The following is a 12,703-nucleotide window of genomic DNA, read 5'->3' on the forward strand; positions in this document are numbered from 1 at the left end:
AAGGGTCGTGATTACTGTTCAGAAGAAGAAGATATCACATAGTGCCAATTCTACTAGTCAAAACAGGAATTACTACTGTGTAAATAGATTACAACCCAGTTGAGATCTTTGGGAAGGTCGTCTACAACACACACACAAAAACAGCACTACATAATAAAAGAAGATCGTCTCCATATTGTATACCCCATTCACTTACAATGTTTCTTAATGAACTTGCAAAGGAATATTGCTAAGAACTGTTCTAAAACTTTGTTGCTGCTAGTTAAAACTTGTTGCAACTTTTCACTCCTCTTGTGTCCAGGTATGCAGCAAAATTCTTAAAATTTCACCTTACAGACACAGTTATTCTTACAGATGCTGCCCAGCTGATTTTCTATCAGATGAAATAGTGATGAACTCAAATACCAAACTTCCATTTCTAGAATGTTCCAGCTTCTCTGATACCTTTCCCCACCCTCCCCCTCCCTTTAAAACTGTTTGTCAGTCCATCCAGATGGACCAGAATATTGCTTCTTACTGGCGATTTTGAGCTTGGGAGATGGGGATGGTTGCTATGGCAAGCCTTGTTTCTCCGCTAAGAAGAAATGGAGAAGCTACTATCTATTAAAAGCATGTTATCCCATGAATACTGGAAGTGATGCCGGAGCAGCAATTTGCCTCACTTGCTAGGTATCTTAATCAAGGACTAAGCTTGCAGTTTTTGGCTTTGCTCAGATGCAAATGGAAGTGTGATCACAATCATTTCGAATCCCTTTTTTTTTTCTAAGGAAATAAACATTTTACTGTTTTTATGTACCTTTGTCTTCTACCATTCATCCAGCCCAGGTTTTGTTTTGGGTTTTTTTCCCAAGTATTTCGCGGGTAGGCAAGTTAAGCACTTCTGTTGCAATATTAATGTTAGGCTAAATTGCCTCCCTGCCCTTCCTATTTATCCTTTCCCAGGTATTACCAGGCCAAATGAGAGGAGGCATATACCCCCCTTCCTTTTTTAGCAGAGCACCAAAACATCATGCTACTTTTATTTTTTTCACTAAATAAAGCATCCCATTTCCTTATTTTTTCCCCTTATAACAGGTACAGGAACCTTTCCCCTTCTTATTTTCTTTTCTTCAAGGACTAGTTTGTACTTCAAGGTTTTGACCTTCTGGGGGGGAAATGGTCATTATATTGGTTATGGTTGTTAAAGATGCCATATCAAAAGCACCTGGGCAGTGATGGGGAATGTTGTTTGTGTGTTCTGTAGAGTTTATTTTTCCATATGATTCAAAGAGGATGATCTCTTCTCAAAGACAGAGGTAATATTTTTAACAAATATTGTCACAAGTAAATAGTAACCATAAGGGGGAAAAAAACTTTTGTATTTTTTTAAATGAGTTTGATAGCTTTGATGAGGGCTCTCTTTATCACTTTCACAAGGAAAGGTTACCATGGTCAATGTCATGCCATACTGGCCATGAGGTTTTGGGGCTTTTTCACATAGTCCACATGGCATAAGTTCAATCACAAAGATTTTTCCATCTTTCCCAGTCTTAGATTGAGAAATTGAAGGGGGCACTTGTGAATTTATTAACACTGCCACCCTGTGATGTTAGAGGTTCAGATATTTGAGAGAATAAAAAAGATTTTTTGCCAGGGAAGAGAGCATGGCTCTAAATGTGTTCTTTTTTTTAATTTTTTTAATTTTTTAATTTAAGGCAGTGGGGTTAAGTGACTTGCCCAAGGTCACACAGGTAGGCAATTATTAAGTGTCTGAGGTTAGCTTTGAACTCAGGTCCTCCTGACTTCAAGGCTGGTGCTCTGTCCACTGCGCCACCTAGCTGCCCTCTAAATGCGTTCTTAATGGAAAGATAGAACTTCAGAATGGGCCTCACATAATTGATGGCAAACATTCATTCATGTGCCAACTGCATGTCTTTTACTTGGTTTTGGATGAGGGGAAATTGAAGGTAAAAGATTTTAGTCAAAGGAATGAGGAAAATGAACTTAAATGATATCAAAAACAAAAACCATTTAATTCTTTGAAGTCAGCATAGCAAATATGTGGGGAGCAGTTGTGAGTGTTAAATAACTAAGGAGAAAAACAAATTGTTAGCTTTTTAATTCTTATCCAAACAGGAAAAATATCAGTTCAAGTCTCCAAGACTTTGAGAGTTATTTTACTTCCTTCATCTTCCATATCCTTGTCCTTGGTTTTGGAATTTTAAAAGTTTCCTCTAGAGTATTGAAGGTTGATTACAGTTTGGGTACCTGATTCCATTCCTTCCAGCCCCACCACTCCCTTCAGAAACCTGTTGCTTTGGAATCAAACATTCTGATATCATGGCAATGGCATTTTCCATGGCTCTTTCATTGCTATTATTCATAAACAAAAGGGGGAAAAAAATCTAGGTTTAAAGCTCCATTGTCCTTTCTACTTCTAGACCTTGAGAGATCATTTAACCTCTCAGGGATTCACTTTCCTTGTCTGAAAAATGCAGGGGTTGGACTAGATGACTTCAGTGATTGCTACCAGCTCTAAATCTCTGATCCCATTATTAAGTTGGTTAAGCCAAGTCTTCCATGTGACTCCTAAACTTGGTGTTTCAATGTCTTCCATAACAAATAATCACTTCCTCCCCAAAGACAAGATATTCCCACTTCAGTTTTCATAAAAGCAGTTTAAAAAGCCTTCTGAAATGTTGCACATCTATGAGGAAGAATGTTCTTCAGGATCCCTACCTTTAAGCATTTGTCTGAAACCAGAAGGGTCCTTTTCATGGACCCAATGGCTTCCCACTGGAGGTGCTCTCTGCTACCATATTTAACATTGAAATAACATTGAGATTTTAATGTGCAAAAGTGATTTCATCTGCAGTCACATTTGGCAGATCTAGAAACAGATCTGGGGGAATGGGGTGGTTGAGCTGGTTGGCATGAAATGCCTCATTGTGTTAACAACATTCAAAACTGTCTGTTTTCCATTTGTTGGTTCTAATCATAAAATTGTCAAGTGACTTTGTGGTTGTACTTCATTTTTCAAAGCCTTTTGAAGGGATCTAAAACAAAAATATTTTGACTCTTTCTCCTGTGTAGCCTATGATTAGGCAGACAGTGTTTCTGATGCAGGAAAAGAATAAGCTGATTTATGAAAGGGTGTAGCCCTAGTGTCTGATAATGCAGCAGTCCTCAAGGGAAGAGAGGGAGAGGCCCATCAGGTGGAGGTTAGAGAAGGGTGGGAGAAGAGCCGAGGTACAGTCTACAGGGATACCTCAGTGGGGTTTTTTTGCTGTGTTGAGTACTATTCAAAGTACAGCTCCCGGGCTGCCAGTAGGCGTGGTGCAGCTGTCAACAAGATTTAAGGTGGTTTTATACATGCCTCATATGCTTGGAGTGGTGGTGTTATAAAAGATCAGGAGTGTATAGATGTAGCCTTCTTTTCATTGGCAGGGAGTCAGGATCACCCAGGACTGTGGTCATAATGGAATACATTTGTACTCATGACTGGCAAAGACCTTTAAAGAAAACTTGCATCAGTGTTTTTTTTAGACCCAGGCTATGAACAAGAGTAGATTGTTAGGGTCTATTTTGGGATCCAAGAGGGCCTAAAGTCTAAGGAAAAGAAGTAAGGTCCACAGAAACAGCAGCAATCACCAACCAACCAAAAACCTGTAAAAAAAAATAGTTTTCTTTCCACATGCAGCATGGCTAAAGATGGGAGATTGAGTCTGGATCCTCTAAATAATCCAGTGACCTCACTCAGTTCAATTCAGTAAGCACCTACAAAATGCATATTCTTCCAGGTACTAGGGATAAGAAGACAAAATGAAAACTTAGTTTAAGATCCCTACCCAGCTCAGTCATTCTTTCCTCTGTGCCAGAAACCTAAAGCTGTATTCAAAGGAGTAAATTCAGTTTCAGACTCCACCTGCAAAGTCATGAAAAAAAGGTAGAGGTTTCATCCAGGTTGGAAAGACAGGCAAATTACTGTATGAGAAATGGCTATCTATATGTCAAGGCACTGGAAAACGGAAAGCATAGTCTCTAAGGAACCTACTTCAGGAAGTCCATTATTGCTACCATCCCATTTCAGAGATGATCTAATGTCCCCTCTAATTAATCCATATCCCCCAATGTCAGACCTTCTAAAAACATGATGTCTATGGGAAAAGAGTATGATTATGCCAATGACCTTTTATGATTGTTATTTGTTCTGCAAATAACATGAGTTGTCATATTGATTAGAAGGCCCATGTTGAGAATGACAGAGAATTTTCTTAAAAGATGGTTCGAAAATTAACTAGGAGCTATTGTCTGTTGTAGTGGAAGGAACCCGGAGTGGGCAGTCAAGCAGGCCCAAGAAATCCGCCATTTTCTCCCTGGGTTTCCATCCCCAGTATGAGGGAGATTAGATTAGCTGCCCTCTAAGGTCCCTTCCATTCATTTGGTAACTATAAAAAGGCACCTACATCGAACATTTGTTGCTGATTTAGAAATGGTTGCCACTTAGATTTGAGCCATATACCTCCTCTACTCCACCGTTACAAAAAAGGGCTTAAATATGAGTGCGTTTTAGGGGAAAGAAATGTCAAAGGAAAAACCCTAACTCATAATAATAATAATAGCTGTCTTTTGATATTTTTTTCCACAGAGGGAAAATAATTGGTCTCAGTACAAAAATAATAATTAGCCACCACTGTCATTAGTTACTAGTTTACACAAATGTGCCATCCATATTTTGGGATCGCAAGGCATCTTCAGTTGTCTATTTATATCCTCAGACATCAGGCTTTCTATAAGCTGTCTAAAACCTCAAGAGAAAAATGAGACCTGGTCTGGGAAGAGGTTCTGTATGGTTCAGGGCTGGACTAAAGGGTGATTTGACATTGAAAATTCTGGTTTCATGATGTCATGTGAGTAGATGACTGGTACCCCAGTGCTACTGTGTTAAAACTTGTGTGAAACAGTTGGCTTTCACATTGCAAACGTCTCTGCAATAAACCTTTTGGAATTTCATGAATGAAGTCTATGATTTGCTTTTTGCCAGTGAATGATTTGGGTTTTTCCAAGAAGGGAAAAAAAAGTGGTTGGAATAAAATGTTTCTAGTTGGAATCAGTTTTACTCTTCCTTGACTTTGGCAATCACCATTTTGTATGTCTCTGGAAACATAAAAAGCTTCAGTTAGGAATGAGACTCCAGTTACCTTGTATTTTTCAAGTATTTCATCTCGTATTGGGGGTCCATTCTAAACAATGCCATGGGGGGAGAGAGGAAGTAACTTGTCTTCTTTTTAGAATATACTTGCCATATGTAAAAACTAGTGTTGATCAAAGGGAACTTAAGCTCAAAACTTTTAAGATTTTTAATTCAATCCTTTTCTATTACTATAAAATTCCCTCTTCCTGTCTGTAGCATCCACCATCCAGAGTCTTCCAATGGTTCATGAACATACTTTAATTTTAGAATCATAAAATCTTGAAGGTTTTATTATCCAATCTCTGATGCCAAGCAAGACCCTCCCTATAATATCCTCATTAAGTCATCATCCTTCCACTGCTGAAATATTCCTAATGATGTAGAACCCATCACCTAATGAGACAACCCATTCCACTGTGAGAAGGCTGTAATTGTCAGCAGGATTTTTCATTTCTTGAGCTGAAATCTGCTTCCCTCATAACTTTAATCCATTCATCCTCATTCTGTCCTCTGGAACCACACAGAATAGTTCTAATTAGCTCCTTTTCCAAATACCCTCCGGATATGTGAAGCCAACTATCATGTTCACGATCCTTTTTCTTCTCTAAAAGAGTATGTCTGATATGCTACTCTTTTGCACAAAGTGCAGGCAGTTAGACTACCGCCTACTTTGTTCTAGATACTGTGTATAACCTAGATAAGGTATAACCTAAGATCCCATCAATTCATTAAGCATTTACTTCCTGAGCTTTTTTTTGGAAGCTACATCTTATTGCTGATTCATGTAGTCTTCAGATCATTTAAAACATTGGAGTCTTTTTCACAAGAATTAGCACCTAACCATATCTCACCAAACTTATGAATTTGTGAAGTTGATTTTTTTTAACCTAAGTGCAAAAGATTACATTTCATATTTTAAGATTCAGTCCACCCTAACTTACTGGCCTTTTTTCTAGACTGAGTCTATCATTCAATATTTTATCTAGCCTTGCAAATTTATGTCATCCACAAATTTAATAAGGAATACCTTGTGTCATTACTGAACAAAACTGGATAAGGATAGTGCTGGAGACATTCCTTCAAGTTAAAATTGTTCTGTTAATCAACATTCTTTAGTTCCAATCCTTTCAGTCATTTTTAAATCTACCTAACTTCTATCATCAATACAATCCATAGCATCATCTTTTCTGTGAGGATAACATAAAGATACTGTCAAATCCCTCACTAAAATATAGATTTATCCCTGTTTAGTGATGTAATCAAAAAAAAGGAAATGAGATCATTTTATCAGAACTTGTTCTTAATGAACTAATGCTAGTTCACAGAGATCACCACTCTCCTTTCTAAGGAAATGGTCATATATCATTTTAAAAATCATTTTCAAATTTTCCTGGGTAACAAGTTAACATCTGTAATTTACGAAATATATTTTCTACCCCTTTAAAAAAATCAGGACTAGAAAGAAAATCTGAGCAACATTTGCCTACCTTTAGTCTCTTAGTACCATTGCTAGTCTCATGATTCATCAAATAACACCAATGACAGACCAGAAATGACACCAATTCTTTTAGAATCTTTAGTTATAATTTCTCCAAGGTCAAAAGAACTGAACTCATTTAGAGTGACAAGAGACCAGTCAGCAAGTATTTCTTCAGTTTTTCCTTTGTACAGGATACCATGTTAGAAACTGGAAATACAGGAGAAAAATACCTTTAGTCTTTCTATTCTGTGGGGAGAGATAATATGGATACATGTGTGTGTGAAGTATATATTTTTAAAATGACACAAAAATACTAAGGGGCAGTAGCAGGTGGGATCAAGAAAGGCCTGTAGGAAGTGGCACATGAGCTGGTTTCTAAAGGAAACTAGAAGTTTTAAGATGATGATGCAAGTAATTACATTGTAGGCATGAAGGACAGCCTAGGTAAAGACATAAAGATGGGGGATGGGGGGAATAATTACTACACTGTCATTGTCAGCTTCCTCCTAGACATATTTGTTTTATCTTTTCCATGCAGATTGTTCTCCTTAAAGGAGACTAAAGTTAAATAAAAATTAAGTAGTTCACTATTCTTTCCAGTGAGTTTATACTATATCACCTCAAAAAGCCAATATGCATTAGAAGCAGAGATCAACTGTCTTATCAACCATGCCATGCTGCCTCTCACATCTATTAGTAACAAGCAAAAGAAAAAAAAATTCAGCCTTGCAAAGAAATCTACAAATTTACTAGTCTTTATCTTCTCTGTCATTGCATAGTTTATTATGTGGTTGGGGTTTTTTTTGGTCTATTTGGGGTTTTTTTGGGGGGGTGCTCAATATAGCTTTAAATGCCCCTCTCTTTTTCCCCCTAAGCCTTTGCCCATTCTGGGTTGGAGTCTTCCTGAAACATTAGATTCTTATTCTTAAATTTCTTGAAATTCTTAAATTCTTCCTGAATTATCTATATGTCTCCCATTTTTTATAATTGGAAGTATATACCTCCACTTCTATTTTTATGTTTTCTTTTTTTTTTCCAATCTAAGTTTATCAAAGACCTCCCTGTGCAGACACTTCAGTCTTGCTAGATGCCTCTCCTTTTATCTTCTCATTTCGATCAAAGGTGATTTTATTGTCAAGATTTTGTTTTTAAAAACCTTTCTTTCTTCCTTTCTCCGTTTTTTTCCTTCCTTCCTCTCCCCCCTTCCTTTCTTCTTTTATCTCTTTTCTTTTCATTCTTTCTTTCCCTATCTCATTGAGGATGCAAGTGGAGTAGCCATTCACAATTTGAGCCCTCTGCTTAATCTGCTAAATTTTAACTTGCTGATTTGCTCCTATTTAGGCTGCCTGTTCTCTCCTGCCCTCCTCCTTGCCCCACCCCCCACTCCCTCAGTTCTCAAGGGTTCACCATATTGTACTGGATTTAGTGTGGAAACTAAATCTGCAACTAGCCCTACTTCAACTCCTAATCTCAAGTGATTCACCAGCCTTACTAATTCTCTCAGGTAGAAGGAATTGTAGACATTCACCACCACACCCAACCATTCTTCTCGAACTCTATTCTCTTTAGAATCTCTGGCCATGGTACCATATCTTCATCTTGAGGGGTGTGTTTGACACTCATTTCCTGCTTCAGAGGAGATTCATCACTGGCCAACAGATGAGCTGAGATTCCAGGAATGATATGCTTATAGGATTTTTGTGACAATTGACTTTTAGAATCTTTCCAGCACATGAGATTGAAGCATATTTTTTCATTTTGTTTTTCTTGCTTTTTTTTAAATATGGTTAACAAAGAAATGTGTTTTATATGATTTCACATATATAATTGATATCACATTGCTTGCCTTCTCAATGGATCAGGGAGGGATGGTAGGAAGAAAATTTGGAGCTCAAAAAATTAATAAATGTTTAAAAACAAGAAATAAAAAAATTTTCAGCACATGGAGAAAAATGAGTCCCTGATGCAGTTAGAGCCTAGTACAACTAATACAAACTTCTTTGCATTGCATTTGATCTTCCTACCTTTCTTAGACATATTGTTTTGTCTTTAGTTGGTTGACTCCAATAGAGTTAGAGAATAGACCTATGATTTCACTGATGAGTAGATAACACCTCAAGGGAGGAAATTCCTTCCTTCAATGCAGATTAGAACCAGAGTTACCTAGAACACTGGGAAATTAAGTGATTTGGACAGGTTCACACAAACAATATGCATTAGAGACAGAGATCAACTGTATATCAGCTATGTCATGCTGCTTCTCAGGCAAAAAAAAAATGCCAGCCTTACAAAGAAATCTCCAAATTTCTACAAATCTACTAGCCTTTCACTACATTCTCTGTCATTGAAATGTAGCTGGATGCTACATTTCCAAGTTTAACTAAAATTCCTATCTGCCCCTAGTTTTTTGTGGATTAGGGCCTGCCTTCTTTATGGTATTGGACCTATGGATTTCTAGGCTAGTTTAAGCATTGGAAACTCTATGTAGACCCTTCCAGTTCTTATGATGTTATCCTCTCATTCTCACAACTTCTCTTGATTGAAAGAATGACTCTCCCACTTTCCATGGAGACACAAGAATAAACAGTACTTTCAGTATGAGGCTGGCTCAGAGCTATGGTATGTATTCTCAGTGATCCAGGCAATTATTTGAATGGCAGCTGCCAGAGTTTTTTGGAGATGAGTTGAAATATAGCTTTTTCTCTGTGAAGCCAGAGAAATTACTTTAGCCCATATTTTATCCCTTTCTGGGGGGGGGTCCTATTTTGTCATGTCCCGCTGCATACCTTATTATACATCCCTGTCCCAAAGGGGGGGAAATGCATTTGGGGCCTTGGATCCTGAGCTTAGATCAAAGATTTAGAGTTGGAAGGGAACCTTACAGTCCCTGTTTTTTCAATTTCCTCCAATACCAAAGAAGCTAAGTGACTCCCAAGATCCCACATATAATAAAATGCAAAACTATGATTCAAATCCAGAACCTCAGACTCTGAACTTGTGCTCCTTCTTGTCCACTGATGCTGAAATGAGTTGTATCTGGTATGAAAACAGTAGGGGAACCCATCCAAGCTCAGCCTAACTTGCCTTCTGAGTGCATAAGACTGAAAATTACTCCAGTCTTGAAGCTAAGCCTGCCTAGATCTAGAGATGGCAGAGCAACAACAATCCCTGGATTGCTAGAATATTGGCTTAGACTCTAGTGGCCATTCAGATGATTGGTTTTATTACAGCAAATGTGTTAAAGCAAGTCAGGAGTCTCAGGAGATATCAATCCAGTCTTCCCATTCCAAATATGGTGTATACTCACCTAAATGAGGAAGCAAATTTTACTCAGATTGAGTCTGCCAATGATTGTAGTAGGACTTTAAATATGGAATAATTTGCCTTTTAAAAAGAAAAGGAGTAGGGAGTAGAGATCATATTGTTAAAGATTTTCAGATTTAATTTTTGTCTTTATATACTTATAAAGGTCTCAAATATATCTCTAGTTAAAGTCCATTTTTGTTCTACAAAGGTGGAATCAGAAAAATCAAGTGACCTGCCCAAGATCACACAGCATGTGAATAGGCGAGCTCAGATTAAAATTGAGATGTTCTGATTTTGTCTCGATTCTGCTGCCTTCTAAATCAATTGTTCTGTCCCTGGCATTCCTGTCTCATGTGACTTGCATACTTGTAAATCGAGCTACATTTACCTAAAAAAGAAAGCTGTCCATCACTTCTTATCAACTAATTATCAAGTATTCATTAAGAGACTACTAGATACAATGTAGCACTAAGCACTGGGGCATACAGAACCTGCCTTCAAGAAGCTTATATTCTAATGGGAGAAGACAAAATGAACAAATAAGATTCAAGATATAGATATTACTGGGGCTGCTAAGTAGCCCAGTGGATAGAGCAGCAGCCTTGGAGTCAGGAGGATGTGAGTTCAAAATCCGGCCTCGGTCTCTTAATAATTACCTAGCTGTGTGACCTTGGGCAAGTCACTTAATGCTATTGCCTTAAAATAAATAACTTTTAAAAAAAGATATAGATATCGCAAATGAAAGGTCAGATCAGAAGAAAGTTACTGGATCATAGTAGGGGAGGGGAGAAGACAGTGATAACCAGGAAAAACTTTTTACAAAAGGTAGATTTGAGCTGGATCTTAAAGGAAGTCTGAGAAGCCAAGAAATGAGGAGCAACCCCACCCCACCCCTTCCAATATCTATGTATAACCATCATAAAGTTCCCTCAAAGTCTCAGAATTCATGTTCTTTTGCTTGCCTCATTTCGGTTCTTCTGCTGAAACTTCTGACAGGTCTAAATGTGCTTAGGGCCCTTTTATCTAATAGATCCAGATACTAGGTTTGTCTGTCACTGACAATCCAGCAAATTAAACCATTCAGCACATTCTTCCCATCTGGACCCTCTGCTTCCTATTTGGAGTACTTTCTGTCTTATATCACCTGCAGAGGTAAATGTAGCTGATAGGAATTCATCTCTTTATTAGGGAGATAAAAAAAATGTTGCTTGCTTGACTATCCAGGTTTTGAAGGCCTGTGGTTCAACAATCCCAGGGCCAGAATGAAAAATGAAGCAGCATGGATCATGATCTTGTAAATCTGGGTTACATTGTCCAACACCTAAAAGGTGAACCCAAGATTTCTCTCACTCCCTGAACAGAACTGCAGTTAGATGAGAGAAAGGACCCCCTTTCTAGAGCTCCCACCTTACATAATTACAGCAGCCTTCATTGTTAACCATGAGTTATTAAGCTTTATTGTCTAGGCTTCAAGGATGTTTATTAGTTTTGTTTAGATTAGGACCTTGAACCTTTCTCCAATGAGAGAAAGAAGCTAGGAGGTAAAATCTGCCTCTCTGTTCAGAATGAGGAATTCCTCCCTCCCTCCCACCCACCCATCCTTTTTTTCTCTTTGGAACCTGACAATCTTCCGTACATTCCAGCCAAAGAATAGAGTAAAGCTGGAGAAAAAAGGAGAACCTATCATTTAAAAAAAAAAGTTATGGCAAGAATTATACCCATTATTCTACATACTTTCTCAAATTAATGAAAGTCTCTTCTGACAAATCTTTGCATGCAGTTAGTCCATTACACTTCTGACTCTGAGTAAAGTAATCACCCCAAGGCAGCAATCACCCCAAGAGTTACCGTGGCCTACATTTGCTGAACAGTCACCATAATAGGATACTTCTGCACAGAAAAGAGAAAAATAGAACTGCCTTGCCTTTCCAAGCTTATACTCCATTGGAAGATAGAGCAAATAGCTAAGATAATACACAAGAACTGAAAAAGAAAAAACAGACTTCTCTCACCTGTATTGGTCAGGGAAAGGAATAGGATCCTGAAAATTTCTCCTAACTACTGGGAAAGCAACTGTATCAAATGGGATATATGAGCTTCTCATGATAGGGAACAAGGGCAACTAGCTGTGTCTGCCTAGAGTTCCTGGTTCCTTTTAGGATTGTTGGTTTTGGGGTGTTTTTGTTTTTTTTTTATCCAGAGCCTGTTCCAAAACTAGAATGGTTTATTTTTCCCCCTTAGGTAATTCAAAGCATCAAAGATCAAAGTATTGGCAATAAGCCAGCTTCTTTTCCAGGAAATTATGCAAGATAGAAGACAGGTGGAATGAGTTAGCTTTGGAGGTTTGCAGTAGACTTGATAAAAATAAGGCAAGTCTTCCAACATTAAGGATTTGACTCCTTGGCTCACCAGCCCTGTACTTTACCCCTGCCTTGAGCTGATCTTTGCAGAGTCCCCACCCACCCACTTGGATTCAGCTTGGTTTGCATCACAGACTGTATTGGAAGCCCCAGAACTTGTGTCCTCAAGCACTCTGCCCTGATCTCTGCTGAAGAATTTCCAGTTCAGTCTCCTGGTTCCTGCTGTCCCACTGGACCAAGAGATGAGCTTTGCTGACCTACCGAAATAGTATTGTCATGCGAGAAACCAAAAACATTTCAACACTGAATACACACAAAGCTTGAGAGATCATCTGTTCCCAAAGCTAGCCATATACAAGAGTGTAAGGCAGGCAAGAATATGTC

General features: G+C 38.2%; 1 protein-coding gene across 1 annotated transcript in view; it reads left to right on the forward strand.

Moving 5' to 3' along the window:
* Window positions 1-4,992, forward strand: part of C2H1orf21 (chromosome 2 C1orf21 homolog) — a 266,665-nt gene extending 261,673 nt beyond the window's left edge. The window contains exon 6 of the mRNA XM_074222220.1: window positions 4-4,992. Coding sequence (XP_074078321.1) covers window positions 4-42 — 39 coding nt within the window. The 3' untranslated portion in view covers window positions 43-4,992. The remainder of the gene's footprint in view (window positions 1-3) is intronic.
* Window positions 4,993-12,703: the final 7,711 nt, after the last annotated feature.

This window comes from Macrotis lagotis, chromosome 2, assembly GCF_037893015.1.
Source record: "Macrotis lagotis isolate mMagLag1 chromosome 2, bilby.v1.9.chrom.fasta, whole genome shotgun sequence".
Taxonomy (NCBI): domain Eukaryota; kingdom Metazoa; phylum Chordata; class Mammalia; order Peramelemorphia; family Peramelidae; genus Macrotis; species Macrotis lagotis.